The sequence below is a fragment of the Ostrinia furnacalis genome, unplaced genomic scaffold (genome assembly GCF_004193835.3).
Source record: "Ostrinia furnacalis isolate ACB-3 unplaced genomic scaffold, ASM419383v2 OfSCF7606, whole genome shotgun sequence".
Classification (NCBI taxonomy): domain Eukaryota; kingdom Metazoa; phylum Arthropoda; class Insecta; order Lepidoptera; family Crambidae; genus Ostrinia; species Ostrinia furnacalis.
Window position 1 is genome coordinate 248,382 of NW_021137845.1, and position 16,562 is coordinate 264,943.

General features: G+C 38.5%; 1 protein-coding gene and 1 long non-coding RNA gene across 3 annotated transcripts; both read right to left on the minus strand.

Moving 5' to 3' along the window:
- Nucleotides 1-116: 116 nt before the first annotated feature.
- Vps24 (vacuolar protein sorting 24) lies at nucleotides 117-12,051 on the minus strand. Of its 2 annotated transcripts, none has more exons than XM_028322266.1 (7): nucleotides 11,863-12,051; nucleotides 11,725-11,785; nucleotides 11,358-11,537; nucleotides 8,983-9,023; nucleotides 7,919-8,092; nucleotides 2,531-2,690; nucleotides 117-918 (listed from the first exon to the last, which is right to left on the minus strand). In XM_028322266.1, the coding sequence occupies exons 1-6, from the start codon at nucleotides 11,905-11,907 to the stop codon at nucleotides 2,535-2,537; spliced, it is 657 nt and encodes a 218-aa protein (XP_028178067.1). In that variant the 5' UTR covers nucleotides 11,908-12,051; the 3' UTR covers nucleotides 117-918; nucleotides 2,531-2,534. The 2 variants fall into 2 exon arrangements, with proteins under 2 accessions (XP_028178067.1, XP_028178068.1); XM_028322267.1 differs by lacking the exon at nucleotides 8,983-9,023 and adding an exon at nucleotides 10,952-10,992 and having other exon boundaries at nucleotides 563-918; nucleotides 11,863-11,991.
- LOC114365652 (uncharacterized) lies at nucleotides 5,434-7,685 on the minus strand. Its single transcript, XR_003656969.1, has 2 exons — nucleotides 7,472-7,685; nucleotides 5,434-6,156 (listed from the first exon to the last, which is right to left on the minus strand). It is a non-coding gene; the product is annotated as an uncharacterized LOC114365652 (long non-coding RNA).
- Nucleotides 12,052-16,562: the final 4,511 nt, after the last annotated feature.

Below are 16,562 nucleotides of genomic sequence, written 5' to 3' on the forward strand. Positions count from 1 at the left end.
TGCCATTATTTTAAAAGAACTAGGAAAGGGCAATATAATTGAAATAACTATAAACGTTAGTGAATATTTTTATTGCAAAAGTATTCCATTTTTATTAAAGTTTTATTATGTAGATAATAATCAACAAATAATATACTTATAGCAGAACGTATTAGGTACAGGAAAGTGTTGCTGTTTCATTGTATAATAATATTCATATTGGGGTCTAATTGTTTGACTTAAATAGTCATTAAATTAATGGAAACATTTGTTCTTTAAAAGATTTTTTATAACAAATCTTCAAGTTTTAAGTATACACAATGCTTTGAAAAAATCTACATTAGCAATTTGCACTTAATTTTGTACATCTAAGAACACATCAGTTATATTTAAAATAATAACATAATGTTTATAGTTTAAGAATTCAACCAGTATAACATTAATTACAACGAGCCAATTAGGTTACATAACAATAGAATCAAATGTTGAAATTTTTAATTAGTTTCAAACACCATTTGCGATCTCACAATACCAAATTTGTAAAAAACACATTTAAATACTGATTAATTGTTCAATTCGACTTTTTTTTATTAGTTATCTATTGCATTTGCGTAACGAACTCACGTTCGTTACACCATATAAATAAAATTAAAGTATTTGCATATCTATAAAAATCTACGAAGCAGTATTTTAACTTAGAGCATTGTAAAGGTACTCCAATTATTCCCATAAATTATATTTTTAGACAGATCAGTTGCATAACAAGTAAATGAAACATACTAGATAGAAATTAAACAATATTAAGCTCGAAGATGCGCAAATCTCAAAAACGATCACCACTTCACTAGCGCGAACTTAATCGTTACAATAATAATTAATATTTACATAAAGGCGTTTGTTACTCGACTCCTGCGCTCGTTTAACCTTCTTCCAAGTGCCCTGGAAGAAAAACAAAAGAAGATTGAAAAAACAATCGAATATAATAAAAAACCGCAGTCGTATTCAATGTGCCTAAAAACAGTAGAAAAAATAATAAAAGAACACTCAAGGGACTCAACGTCGTTTTAAAAAAGCGTGCTGCTATTTCCATTGTGCCTACATTCATTTACGTAAGTACTACAATAAATCCTCTTTTTTAGATTGCCAAATGCTTAGTAATGTTACAACTTTAGATACCGACTGTAGCTAAATGCAACTTCCCCATTCTGTTCTACGAACGACAATAACATAATTTATGGTCCAAATTAGCGAACTACACGCAATGTCGAGAAGCTGACCCTTAATCATCCTTTTGAGGTCATATGTCAATTAAATTGGCAACGCCGCAATGGACGTTAAGACAAGCAAATAAAGTTCAAAATTTGGTGGGAACTATATTCCCACTGCCTATAAGGGTAGTTTTAACAGGTGCTATTTTACAACAAAAATAAATCTGTATAGATCGTTTCATCCACGAAGACACGCCTCACCAATTTTTGGTCGAGGGAAGCGCGGGGTGCGGGGATCTGAGCAATCCGAGCGTCATTATTGTAGTGTGCGTGTGCACTCACGGATGATTTAGCGTGTACCGATAACACTCAAACATTAGCGGAAGAATGGTGGGGCGCGTCTTCGTGGATGAAACGATCTTACTGTACCTTAAGACCGCAGCGCTTCCGCCGGGAAGTCTTCATCTCGTCGAGTTCTAAGGCTATAATCCCTTGAAGAGCGTCAACAAGCGTCCATACTGATGTCACAACTCCTTCGAAAGTTGCACCCACGGGTCGGCGCATGTTAAATACTAGCACCTTACGCAGTTGTAATAGCGACTATATTGCAACGTCGTACCGCTCTAAGACCACAGCGCTTCCAGCCGGGACTGCATCTCGTCCAGCTCTAAGAAGATAGCTATTCAGGAGCGTCGACAAGCATCCATAATGCCGTCACAACGTCTCCAAAGGCTACAGATACGACTCATCGAACTAAAACGGTAGCACCTTACGCAGCTGTAATAGCGGCTATATTGCAACGTACCGCTCTAAGACCGCAGCGCTTCCAGCCAGGACTACATCTCATCCAGCGACTACTGTTATTCAAGAGCGTTGACAAATGACGTCACAACGCCTTCGAAAGTTGCACCCACGGGTCGGCGCATATTAAACACTAGCACCTTACGCTGTTGTAATAGCGGCTACATTGCAACGTACCGCTCTAAGACCGTAGCGCTTCCAGCCGAGACTGCATCTCGTCCAGCTCTAAGACGATAGCTATTCAGGAGCATCAACAAATGACGTCACAACGCCTTCGAAAGTTGCACCCACGGGTCGGCGCATATTAAACACTAGCACCTTACGCTGTTGTAATAGCGGCTACATTGCAACGTACCGCTCTAAGACCGTAGCGCTTCCAGCCGAGACTGCATCTCGTCCAGCTCTAAGACGATAGCTATTCAGGAGCATCAACAAATGACGTCACAACGCCTTCGAAAGTTGCACCCACGGGTCGGTTATTAGTCGGCATATTAAACACTAGCACCTTACGCAGCTGTAATAGCGGCTACATTGCAACGTACCGCTCTAAGACCGCAGCGCTTCCAGCCTAGACTGCATCTCGTCGAGCTCGCTTTCATCCGGCTCGGGAACCTCTTCCTCTTTGCTGGTGGAGGGCGCGCCGACGGCCGTTGGCGGAGCGGGTGCTTCGCCCAACTTGCCCTGGGTTAATTCCCAGAGGACCTGTAAGAAACAAAACTTAAATTAAAATACACAAGGAACAAATGGGGAGATTAGTTGCATGGGGATAGTCGGTTCTAAAGCGTATTTATTTCTTTAAGGATAGTACACAGCACAATATGAATCTGTAATAACAATATTTTTTAGTAATGTAACATCTTGCAATGTTATTAATACCAGTTATCGCGACCTTTAACGAGTGATGGGACGTAGAGAGGTACCATGGCTTACCAGGGCGCTTCATCTCCTTGCTCAGCTTCAAGACACAGCAAGTGGTCTATGATAGCACATTGTTTGGGGAACTTTGGTATAACAGATCTATTACTTACCAGCCTAACCTAAATAAAAAGAATCACTAGTTGGCTATCGACCAAGTGTAGGAAGGGCGGGTGACTGAATGTTGTGGCCTTAAAAATCGGCCAAGTACTGGGTTGGGGGAAAGATGTGGGTAGTACCCACTGGGTACTAAAAAATCTGCCAGGTTCGGAAATGGGAAAAGGTTGTGGGAACAAAAAATCAACGATGTGCAGGTTGGTGGGGAAGATTATGGGCATAAAAAATCTTCGATGTGTGGGATGGGAGGAAGGTTGTGGACACAAAAAATTGCCATGTGCGAGGGGCACGAGGGTGAAATTGTGACGTCATTACCTTGTCAAGCTCCGCCTGCGCCGCCTCCTCTTCGTCCTCCATGGAGGACATTGTGTCGTCCAGCATCATCTCCTTGCTTAGCTCCTGCATCGTGTGCGCTACTGGCAGCCTGATGAGTGCTAGCACTGTGTGACGTCATTACCTTGTCAAGCTCCGCCTCCTCCACCTCCTCCTCTGCAGCCTGATGAGTGCTAGCACTATGTGACGTCATTACCTTGTCAAGCTCCGCCTGCGCCGCCTCCTCCACCTCCTCCATGGATGACATTGTGTCGTCCAGCATCATCTGCTTGCTTAGCTCCTGCATCGTGTGCGCTACTGGCAGCCTGATGAGCGCTCGCACTATGTGACGTCATTACCTTGTCAAGCTCCGCCTGCGCCGCCTCCTCCAACTCCTCCTCTGCAGCCTGATGAGTGCTAGCACTATGTGACGTCATTACCTTGTCAAGCTCCGCCTGCGCCGCCTCTTCCACCTCCTCCATGTGTACCAACAGATGGCGCTGTCACTACTACACTATGGCACACTCCGCCGCTCATACATACCTGCATCGCGGTGACGGAGTTTTATATCCTGCCAAGTATATATAGACAAACCAAGATGGTGTAAATTGGACCTTGGTCCCCGAGCACAACACCCGCTCGGAAGGAAGCACTAACATCTAACTTCCTTATTGTGGTTGAGCATCATATCCCACATCTCCTTGCTCAGCTCCTGCATCGTGTTCACTACTGGCAGCCTGATGAATGCTAGCACTATGTGACGTCATTACCTTGTCAAGCTCCGCCTGCGCCGCCTCCTCCTCTGCAACCTGATGAGTGCTCGCACTATGTGACGTCATTACCTTGTCAAGCTCCGCCTGCGCCGCCTCCTCCACCTCCTCCATGGATGACATTGTGTCGTCCAGCATCATCTCCTTGCTTAGCTCCTGCATCGTGTGCGCTACTGGCAGCCTGATGAGTGCTAGCACTATGTGACGTCATTACCTTGTCAAGCTCAGCCTGCGCTGCCTCCTCATCCTCCATGGAGGACATTGTCTCGTCCAGCATCATCTCCTTGCTCAGCTCTTGCATCGTGTGCGCTACTGGCAGCCTGATGAGTGCTAGCACTATGTGACGTCANAACATAACTTGAATGCCAAAATTGATTAGAAAAAGAAAGAAAGAAAAGAAAGATTACAAAAGACATGCTGTCCTCTTCTAATACTGAAAGTATGAAGAAGACCGCAACAATTTGAGCTGTGAATTTAGATTTAAGTTTAGATAATTCGTATCGAAATAAGTTACTGTTGTGCCAGACATATCTTGTAGATTTTAATCCTAATTTCATTATTAAAATTGCTTTTCCTTCACTTGTAAGTCTAGAATTAGATTTTTCGTTCATCTTGCTAGAGCTCAGTGTTGTATAGAAATCATAAAAGTCTAATCCATCCATATCTATTCTCTTACCTTGTCTTGCAAAAATGAACTTTGAGCTTATAATAATGGCGTTCATTTTCCTGTGTTCTATTTCAAATCTTTGATTATAAGTTCAATTTTGCAATCTACTAAAGTTGATATGCAAAAATGAACTTTGAATAAATTATGCAAGGATTCAGTTTTGTTTACTAGACCAAACGGGCACATGCGTAGCGCCTTAGGAACGTGAAAAGTGTTGCCGTGGCACTATACTATAGCCGCTATAACCATAGTATTAAAATATATTTTTAGAAAGATTCTCTTTGGTTTTATTCTACACTGAAAAATACCTATAAAAATTAAGGATAATAAGCTAGATTATTTTATGTATTCATGGTTAAATAAGAATTGAGTAAACATTATTTGTAAAGGATTTAAAAAAACATAATTATGTTTAATCGGTATAATGTGACAAGGTCTACCTAAACTATTATGCCATTATTTTAAAAGAACTCTAGGAAAGGGCAATATAATTGAAATAACTATAAACGTTAGTGAATATTTTTATTGCAAAAGTATTCCATTTTTATTAAAGTTTTATTATGTAGATAATAATCAACAAATAATATACTTATAGCAGAACATATTTATTAGGTACAGAAGAGTGGTTGTTTAATATTATAAATAATATTCATATTGGGGTATAATTGCTTGACTATTTAAGTATACTCATAAAATTAATGGAAACTGTTGTTCTTTAAACGATTTTTTATAACAAATCTTCATGTTTTAAGTTTGTAAGTATACACGATGCTTCGAAAAACTACATTAGCAATTTGCACTTAATTTTGTACATCTAAGAACACATCAGTTATTATGAATTTAAATAATAACATAATATTTAAATAGACATTCGACCAGTATAACATTAATTACAAGGAGCCAATTAGGTTTAAACATAACAATAGAATCAAATGTTGCTATTTTTAATTAGTTTTAATTAAACACCATTTGCGATTTCACAATACCGAATAATAATATGTAAAAAAATACATTTAAATACATTGTTCAATACGCTTTTTTTAGTTAGTTTGCGATTGCATTTGCGTAACGTACACAATGTGACGTTATATAAATAAAATTCAAGTATTTGCATATCTATAAAAATCTACGAAGCAGTATTTCAACTGAGAGCATTGTAAAGGTACTCCAATTATTCCCATAAATTATATTTTTAGACAGATCAGTTGCACAGCAAGTAAATGAAACATAGATAGAAATTAAACAATATTAAGCTCGAAGATGCGCAAATCTCAAAAACGATCACCACTTCACTAGCGCGAACTTAATCGTTACAACAATAATTAATATTTACATAAAGGCGTTTGTTACTCGACTCCTGCGCTCGTTTAACCTTCTTCCAAGTGCCCTGGAAGAAAAACAAAAGAAGATTGAAAAAACAATCGAATATAATAAAAAAACGCAGTCGTATTCAATGTGCCTAAAAACAGTAGAAAAAATAATAAAAGAACACTCAAGGGACTCACATTCGTTTTAAAAAAACGTGCTGCTATTTCCATTGTGCCTACATTCATTTACGTAAGTACTACAATAAATCCTCTTTTTTAGATTGCCAAATGCTTAGTAATGTTACAACTTTAGATACCGACTGTAGCTAAATGCAGCTTCCCCATTCTGTTCTACGAACGACAATAACATAATTTATGGTCCAAATTAGCGAACTACACGCAATGTCGGGAAGCTGACCCTTAATCATCCTTTTGAGGTCATGTGTCAATTATATCAATGAAATTGGCAACGCCGCAATGGACCTTAAGACAAGCAAGTAAAGTTCAAAATTTGGTGGGAACTATATTCCCACTGCCTATAAGGGTAGTTTTAACAGGTGCTATTTTACAACAAAAATAAATCTGTATAGATCGTTTCATCCACGAAGACACGCCTCACCAATTTTTGGTCGAGGGAAGCGCGGGGTGCGGGGATCCGAGCAATCCGAGCGTCATTATTGTAGTGTGCGTGTGCACTCATGGATGATTTAGCGTGTGCCGATAACACTGAAACATTAGCGGAAGAATGGTGGGGCGCGTCTTCGTGGATAAAACGATCTTACTGTACCTTCTTAAGACCGCAGCGCTTCCAGCCTAGACTGCATCTCGTCAAGCTCGCTTTCGTCCGGCTCGGGGACCTCTTCCTCTTTGCTGGTGGCGGGCGACGCGTGCTCGACTTGGTAAAGTGCTAGACCTTACGCAGTTGTAATAGCTACTACAATGCAACATCGGTATGTTGCACGGTTGCAGGACGGTTCCTAAGACCGCAGCGCTTCCGCCGGGAAGTCTTCATCTCGTCGAGTTCTAAGGCTATAAGCTCTTGAAGAGCGTCATCAAGCGTCCATATTGATGTCACAACTCCTTCGAAAGTTGCACCTACGAGTCAGCGCATATTATACACTAGCACCTTACGCAGCTGTAATAGCGGCTATATTGCAACGTACCGCTCTTAACCCACTTGTTACGGAATTGACTTTTTCTTGAATTTCTTTACGGAATTGACCGCAGCACTTCCAGCCGGGACTACATCTCGTCCAGCTCTAAGACGATAGCTATTCAGGAGCATCGACAAAATTAAATGACGTCACAACTCCTTTCAAAGTTGCAGCCACGGCGCGTGCTGTGTTATACCCTATCACCTTACGCAGTTGTAATAACGGCTACATTGCAACGTACCGCTCTAAGACCGCAGCGCTTCCAGCCGGGACTGCATCTCGTCGAGCTCTAAGACTTGCTATTCAAAAGCATCGACAAATGACGCCACGTCTCTAAAAGGTACAGTGCAGACACGGCGCATATTAAACACTAACACCTTACTCAGTTGTAATAACGGCTATATTGCAACGTATGTACCGCTCTCAGACGCATCCAGCGACTACTGTTATTCAAGAGCGTTGACAAATGACGTCACAACGCCTTCGAAAGTTGCACCCACGGGCTAGCACTATGTGACGTCATTACCTTGTCAAGCTCCGCCTGCGCCGCCTCCTCCACCTCCTCCTCTGCAGCCTGATGAGTGCTAGCACTATGTGACGTCATTACCTTGTCAAGCTCCGCCTGCGCCGCCTCCTCCACCTCCTCCTCTGCAGCCTGATGAGTGCTAGCACTATGTGACGTCATTACCTTGTCAAGCTCCGCCTGCGCCGCCTCCTCCACCTCATCCTCGTCCTCCATGGAGGACATGGTTTCGTCCAGCATTTCCTCGATGATGCCGGCACGCATCATCTCCTTGCTTAGCTCTTGCATAGTGTGCGCTATCTCTGGCAGCCTGATCAGCGCTTGCATGGCTTGCATGACCTGTAAAAAAAAAATTGTTTAAATTTAGAACCACATTCTTCATTTTTTTTTCTTGGCAACATTGAAGGTAAATGTCGGCCGTTTGGTGTAGTGGTTCGAAACGGACTACTATTCCGGAGGTAGCCGGCTCGATTCCCGCACAGTACAAGCATTTGTGTGTATGAACATATTTGTTTGTATTGGACTGAGTGTTTTCTATGTAAATAAGTATGTATTTACAAAAAAAAAAGTATTTAAGTATGTTTATATCCGTTGTCTAGTACCCATAGTACAAGCTTTGCTTAGTTTGGGACTAGAAGCGCAGTGTAAAATGTCCAAAATGTGGCCATAATACATGACTTGCATTTCCTGTGTGCAAAAAGTTTATAATAATGCCCGTTTTCACCATCAACATCAACCCCAAATTTTTAAATGACCCCTATGAAAACAAAATTCCTGTTATGTGTTACCATACATAGGGGTCACTTAAAAATTAGGGATTGATGGTGAAAACGGGTAGTGAGAAGAGTGGAGTTTAGGCCTCTCGCCCACGGTGACTTTTTGTAGTGATGCTGTCGCGCGTTTCGTAAACAAACGACAGCAACGCTACTACTACGAAGCGAACGTGCGACAGAATCGCTACTGTATCGCTACAAAAAGTCACCGTGGGCGAGGGGCCTTAAATAAAATTAGAATCGCATTCTTCTTTTTTTTTTCTTGACAACATTGAAGGTATGTAAATTAAGAAGTTTGTTATAAGTTTATTATTTTTAAGATTATTTTAGTTTTTGAAAAAAATTTACGTATACATGTATATTTTCGTTATTGAAATAATAGCAGACATTGATGCACTGGGTGGGTATACAACTTATTTTAATGGTTATGAAAAGACAATATAGGATTTTATTTACCTCTGTAGATTTTTGTAATGACCCAGCTACCCGCAATGTGGCTGTGAAAAGAAACATTTCAAAGTCAAATATGTGAAAAAAACACAAAATTGCAATGAAAACGAATATATTAGGGATACAGAGTGAGCTTTGTTGGAGTAGCTTAGTAATGAAATGGTGTCCAAGAAATGGATAAAACTAAATAGGAAGGCGACAAAAGAGTTTAAAAAAAAAATACTACAAAAACTAGTACTTATAATATTAGGTGACTATTTAAGTCACCCAAACACTTATTAAACATCTACTTCTACTACTGCCAGGGCCGTCTTCAACCTACTAGAGGCCCTGGGCACTTAAGGATCAATTATCATCTGGAAAAAGTTTTTTTGAGAAGACGGGGCCCATTCGATCACGGGGCCCTGGGCACATAGCAGTCAGAAAGAGGGGCCAGACTACTACTGCTAATATAAACATCTCAGGACTCTTACATACTAGAATGGAATACTGAGATAGTAAATTCTAATAATACAGTCAAATCCTTACCTAGTTGGTTCTTCATTTGCATCTGAACAGAGTTGAGATGTGCTTTGCTGGTGTATATTTTACTGATCGCCTTACGAGACCTTATGATTTCCTTCGCTAGTATTGTGCACACTTGTTTATCATTCTTTCCTGCAGCTTCTTTCAGTGACTTTTTTATTTTTTCTTCTTCTTGCTGTATACCTATCAATTTAATATAAATAACTTTTCCATTGACATGCTGAACATATTTTCAGGATTAAGCTATGACTAATACCATGAAGGTCACAATAGAAAACAAGATTTCAAGATCNATGTGCCCCGCCCACTGCCACTTGATTTTAGCAATTCTGCAAGCATTTGTGTGCATGAACATATTTGTTTGTATTGGACTGGGTGTTTTCGATGTATAATAAGTATGTATTTACAAAAAAAAGTATTTAAGTATGTTTATATCCGTTGTCTAGTACCCATAGTACAAGCTTTGCTTAGTTTGGGACTAGAAGCGCAGTGTAAAATGTCCAAAATGTGGCCATAACACATGACTTGCATTTCCTGTGTGCAAAAAGTTTACAATAATGCCCGTTTTCACCATCAACATCAACCCCTAATTTTTAAGTGACCCCTATGAAAACAAAATTCCTGTTATGTGTTACCATACATAGGGGTCACTTAAAAATTAGGGATTGATGGTGAAAACGGGTAGGGAGAAGAGTGGAGTTTAGGTCCCTCGCCCACGGTGACTTTGTAAGTTTGTAGTGATGCTGGTCGCGCGTTTCGTAAACAAACGACAGCAACGCTATTACGCTACTACTACGAAGCGAACGCGCGACAGAATCGCTACTGTATCGCTACAAAAAATCACAGTGGGCGAGGGGCCTTAAATAACATTAGAATCGCATTCTTCATTTCTTTTTCTTGACAACATTGAAGGTAAATGTAGCCATAATACACGACTTGCATTTCCTGTGTGCAAAAAGTTTACAATAATGCCCGTTTTCACCATCAACATCAACCCCTAATTTTTAAGTGACCCCTATGAAAACAAAATTCCTGTTATGTGTTACCATACATAGGGGTCACTTAAAAATTAGGGATTGATGGTGAAAACGGGTAGGGAGAAGAGTGGAGTTTAGGCCTCTCGCCCACGGTGACTTTTTGTAGTGATGCTGTCGCGCGTTTCGTAAACGAACGACAGCAATGCTACTACTACGAAGCGAACGTGCGACAGAATCGCTACTGTATCGCTACAAATCACTGCGGGCGAGGGGCCTTAAATAAAATTAGAATCGCATTCTTCATTTTTTTTCTTTGCAACATTGAAAGTATTTAGCAATTTACATGACTGGCATTACCTGTGTTAATAAGTTTGTATTTCTTTTGGTTTCTTTTCGTTTTTGAAAAAATTGCAGACATTGATACAACATAATTATTTTAATGATTATGAAAGACAATATAGGATTTTATTTACCTCTGTAGATTTTTGTAATGACCCAGCTACCCGCAATGTGGCTGTGAATAGAAACAACACATCATAAATTTCAAAGTCAAATATGCAATGAAAAGCAATATATTAGGGGTACAGAGTGAGCCTTGTGGGATCAGGCTGTGGGGCATAGAGGTCAGCTTAGTGATGAAATAGTGCCCAAGAAATGGATAAATCAGATAGGAAGGCGACAAAAGAGTTTATAAACAGATCTAGAAAAAATAAATACTACAAAAACTATTACTTATAATATTAGATGACTATTTAAGTCACCCAAATTCTTAATAAACATCTACTGTTACTTTCTAAATATCTCAGAACTCTTACATACTAGAAAAGAAACACTGAGATAGTAAATTCTAATAATACATTCAATTATATTAAACCTTACCTAGTTGGTTCTTCATTTGCATCTGAACAGAGTTGAGATGTGCTTTGCTTGTGTATATTTTACTGATCGCCTTACGAGACCTTATGATTTCTTTAGCTAGTATTGTGCACACTTGTTTATCGTTCTTTCCTGCAGCTTCTTTCAGTGACTTTTTTATTTTTTCTTCTTCTCGCTGTATACCTATCAATTTAATATAAATAACTTTTCCATTGACATGCTGAACATATTTTCAGGATTAAGCTATGACTAATACAATGAAGGTCACAATAGAAAACATTCTTTCAAGATCAAAATTATTTCAACATTAACTTATAGCAATAAAACTTTTTTAATTAAGTATTTGACCTGAACAAAAGGAAATACATACTACGAATTTGTCTATCCAAATTGTATCCTTCTTTTCGAAGTTTGTGGGACCACTCATTTACCTGGAACATGAACACAGAATTTTAGAGCAAAAATTTACCTTTGCCATAAACACTTCACTGAATATTAATTAAAATACCATTTCCTTAGGATTCCTCTCCGGGGATTTACCAAATAAACCCATTTTATGGCTATTTTCTGAGATAAATTAGAAAATAATTTCAAGTAAAACAAACCAATTTGTTTTGATAGGTACTTTTGACGTTTTTTTGACACTTTTGACAGAAAGTAACATATGATGACCTCATCAAACACAATCCGTAAATTGGAGCGTAAAAGTTTATTTATTTAATCTAAAATGTACATTTTACAAAAAAATACAAGCAAAATGTTTTTTTTTTGTCATAGATAATAATGTAATGAATAATACATTAAATGTATACAATAACTTTAGAACGATTTTTTAGACGTTTATTTACAAACAATTCAAACAAGTATTGTGTTCAAGGGAACATTGCAGAACTTGTTTTTCGTTTAACACAGATACCGTTAAATAGATACGATGATATTATAAATAATTTTCTGTTATTTATCATTCGTAACATAATAAATATACCTAAACAATATTTTTTTTACATTTCTACTCAAAAAAAGATAATTTGTCATTGTAATAGCAGAGAAAATTTGAATACTTTTATTTAGTTATCGTAGAACGAAACGCATTTTAAAACAGGTTCTAGTGTTGCAATCATTGTTCATTTTACCCATTTTTAGTGGTAAAAAAACTTCATCAAGAAGTGTATGTACTATTAATATTTTCATCAGAATTATAATTATTCTAAGAATGGAAAGAAAAAGACAAATTCTTAGAAGAAGTATAACTGCTTAGAATTCTTCTTTTTTTTGTACAAAGGTCTTAGATTCTAAGGCTAAGGTATGAAAAAAATTCACATTTTTATAATGAATTTGATATAATTTTCTTAAAATTACACTAAAATTACTTTCTCTCAATTTTTATAGCAACAGGAGGGCTATTTTACGTAAAAAATATTTTGGGGGTATTTTATGAAAACTGAGAGATTTTTGACAGCTTTTAAATAATGGCAACAAACAAAAAATCCGGCGCAGTGTTTGGAATTTTGGTATTAGCAGTTTTTGAGAAAAAGAAAATTGTTTATTTTCTCGTTTTCTCTATCCTTTGGAGTGACTGCTTCCCTGTATTATCGTGAATAATTCCACAGGAGTTTTATCATACCAAGTAAGTGCTGAATTAATTTATTATTTTCACAAAAATTGCAAGGTTGAACAAACTTCTTTCGATGTCCGCATTTTCAAGAAATCAAGATGCAGTCTTTCGTGTATTATCTGTTCTATAATTATCTTCTACATCGCTTTAACCTGAGCAGTTACCTTGAACTTATAAATAAATGTTATCTTTAAGTTTTTTGTTTCGCCATCTGTTTTTCGCCGTTCGTGTAGGTTACTTCAATATCCGCGATGTAAGAAGCCAAACTTTCTCTGAAAATAACGTGTACCAGTAAAACTGTTGCAATTAATAGATTGGCGAGTATTCGTACATTTTAATGTCTTGTAGGTAATTAATATTGAAATAAAACCTGATTTTGTGATAAAAAAAATGCATTGTACCTATTTATGTAAGTAGGTATAAGACCTAAGTAGCGTCAGTTGATTCTGAACAGATGTGATTAACATTTGGGAAGCGAGACACAGACAATGACCTACATAATACTATTTATACTTGGATAACAATTGCTTCTCGAGGAGTTTGTGTGTATGTAAGTACGTAATATTTATTTCTTTGATAAAACATTATCTGATATTGGTAAATCTGCAGTTAGTCTTAGTTTAAGAATTATTTTTCGAAGGAGTTCACTTATTATTTAGTTGAGTTGAGAGTTCTGTGTATGCTATTGTAATTTTATTCTTCAGTTAAACTTATCTGGAGCGTATTTTAATTGATTTTTTTACTGGTGTCGTTTTTCTTTTAGTTTCTAAAAGATGTTAAAAAGGCATATATTATTTTGAGTATTACAACCTTTTAATCCAATCATATTCAATTGTTATCATAATTTCCTTGAATTTTTATCTGATGTTGCCTTCAATACTCTATCACACTAATTATACTATAGAACATAATAATAGTACATTACAACAATCTTAATTGTATTTAATGTTGTAATGTGCCCGGTACATGTGCACTGTCGTGTCACTGTGTGGTCACATGTAGATGTTATCTATAAAAGTTTCCGTTTTAATTGTATTGCTTTGAAATCTTTATTTGAATTACTTTGTCATATTATTACTTACTAGCAGACAGCAGATACATATTCAGTCAATACTTATTGATTGTTAATGAAAATGTGTGATTTTTTATAGAAACTTAAACTAATGATTACCACTGATTGAAGTTCCTAAATAAAACCCAAAAGATAAAAATCTTTAGTGAAAGTTTTTAAAAGCAGCATTCAACTTTTTTAATAGTAGCTAAGTGTAGATCTGCCTCCAATACTATGAAGAACATTTTTATGTATGGTCAGCGTCAAATAGTTCCTAACACCCAAAGTGGCCAAAAAGTTATCAACACAACCTTGTTCCCATTGTAAGAGTAGGCGCACACCGTTGATTTTTCGTCGGCCGATAGTTTAGTCGGGCAGTTGATCAGAGGTGGAATTGTGTAAAGCAATCGTTATCATTTGACAGTTCATAACGTACGATTATTCTGTCAAACGCTTTGTTTAACTGACTTTATCGTACGTTATGAACTGTCAAATGATTACGATTGCTTTACACAATTCCACCTCTGTATGGGCATGTATGGGAGTGCGCACACTACGCCGATTCGATTTGGCCGATTCTTCATACAAATCAAAATCGGGCACAACTATCGGCCAACTAAAAATCAACGGTGTGCGCCTACTCTAACAAAGGCATGTTACGAACTTTTTGGCTACTTTGGGTGACACGAACTATTTGACGGTAACTGTACCTATCCATAGATTTTAGTTACTTTTTGTTTTTAAAAGGAAATACATTATGTTATGCGACAGTTCGGAACGCCGGTACATTTCGCCACCACCGTACATTTACGGCGTATACGCATACCACTTTGCGAAATGTCCGTTTTATGGTTGCTCCATCCCATGACCTTATCACAAAGGCATAAAGTATAAAATAACTCATACATCTTGTAATTGACCGTCAAATGCGCTCGCGCGTTGACATTACATTGCACAAGCACTTTTTGCATCGGTTGCAGTTTTACTATTGGTTATTGTGTAATGATACTAATTATAATATTATGTTACATACATTTTATTACATAATCTGGATTTTAACGATGAGACCATCAGCAAAATGGAGTAGCAATATCAGTTTACTATTAATCATCGCAAGATTCGCAAGTGTTTCAGGTAGGTCTTCAACAGGTTGATAGAATAGCATTTTTTTATTTTATGTTCAGGCCAATAATACTCCTACAAACTTACGTTGACCTACAAAGCACAAAAAGCCTTTCTTGATTTACGTCAATGCTTATCACTTTCGTCACTCCTAAGTCCTCCTAACCTACATTTCAATGTTTGAACCAAACAGTCAACTAAGACTTGCTGGTTTATTTATTTTCGAATATAATATCAATGCTGGAACTCTCTCTCGCAGGGAAGCGCTGGACGAAGGCCGCTACCAATCGATCAACATGGAAAGCATTGGGGGAGGCCTATGTTCAGCAGTGGACGTCCTGTGGCTGAAATGATGATGATGATGATGATGATGATGAACTCTCTCTAACTCATACCGGTATCAGTACACCTACTGATTCAGATAAAGAAGCTGATAGAGCTATTCTATTGATCATGGGTGTAACCAGCTTCTGGACCAGTCGGGGCCAGTCCATACCTGCTGCGGCAGGTTATGTGGAACTAGAACCTACTAAAAACCTGGGGTGTTACCGCTACCGCATTGTGGTTGTCGTCTTGGGTACTAGAAACCCAAGACTCCTTCCGTGGACGTGGTACCCTAAACGACAGGACTCCCCGCTACTCACAATGGCGGGCCGACGGGGTTAGCCGGAACCACATGGCCAATCCCGTCTGACGGTGTTGATGGCCTGTGGAATGCAGGAGGAAGTGTCTTCTCTCCTCCCCCCAACCTGCTGGCCATCTGGGTAATCTGGCTCAAAGGGGCAACTCAGATTTTTTGGACAAGACACGCTTAGGCCAGCAATACACGGACCGCTTGAAACAGTCAGGGTCGACAGCTTCAAGCTGCGACTGCACAGTGAACCGCAGAGTTCTATGGACGCACATACACGAACCGCTCGAGCAGTTGCAACTGATTCGGGCGGTCGACAGCACGGTGAATTTTCATCGTGCGTGCGGTCAAGCAGTCGCCAGCTAACTGACTGCTCGAGCTGTCGACAGTTCTCGCGCAGTTACCTCCGCCCACTTTCTTCATTCCACGGTGCGCGCGCTTGTGATTTGTTGAGCAGTTAATACCAACTGCTCGAGCAGTTATCACTGGCAGCTTCAAGCTGTTGACTCTTGATCGTATGTTGATCACTGACTAACTGCTCGAGCTGCCCGTGTATTGCCGGCCTTAGCCACTAAGAACGTAAAGCAGCTTTTAGATTTTAGTCACGTACCATTTCCAGGTTTTCGCCTAGAAAAATCTACTGAACTTACAAAGAAATTAATTTTCCAGCTAGAACACTCACATGTAGAGATTGCAATCCGGAATATTCGAAATTCGAAAATATCTGAAAAATCCGGATTTTGAGGCTATAAAAAAATCCGGATTTTGACTTTGAAATCTGGTTTTTTC

Coding starts and splice junctions, on each gene's coding strand:
- Vps24 (XM_028322266.1), bottom strand. CDS start 11,907: ATGGGTTTATTTGGTAAATCCCCGGAGAGGAATCCTAAGGAAATG. Junction 9,024..11,357: donor GCAAATGAAGAACCAACTAG/GTAAGGTTTAAT, acceptor TTCTTTTCACAG/CCACATTGCGGGTAGCTGGG. Junction 8,093..8,982: donor CATTACAAAAATCTACAGAG/GTAAATAAAATC, acceptor TTTTTTTTACAG/GTCATGCAAGCCATGCAAGC.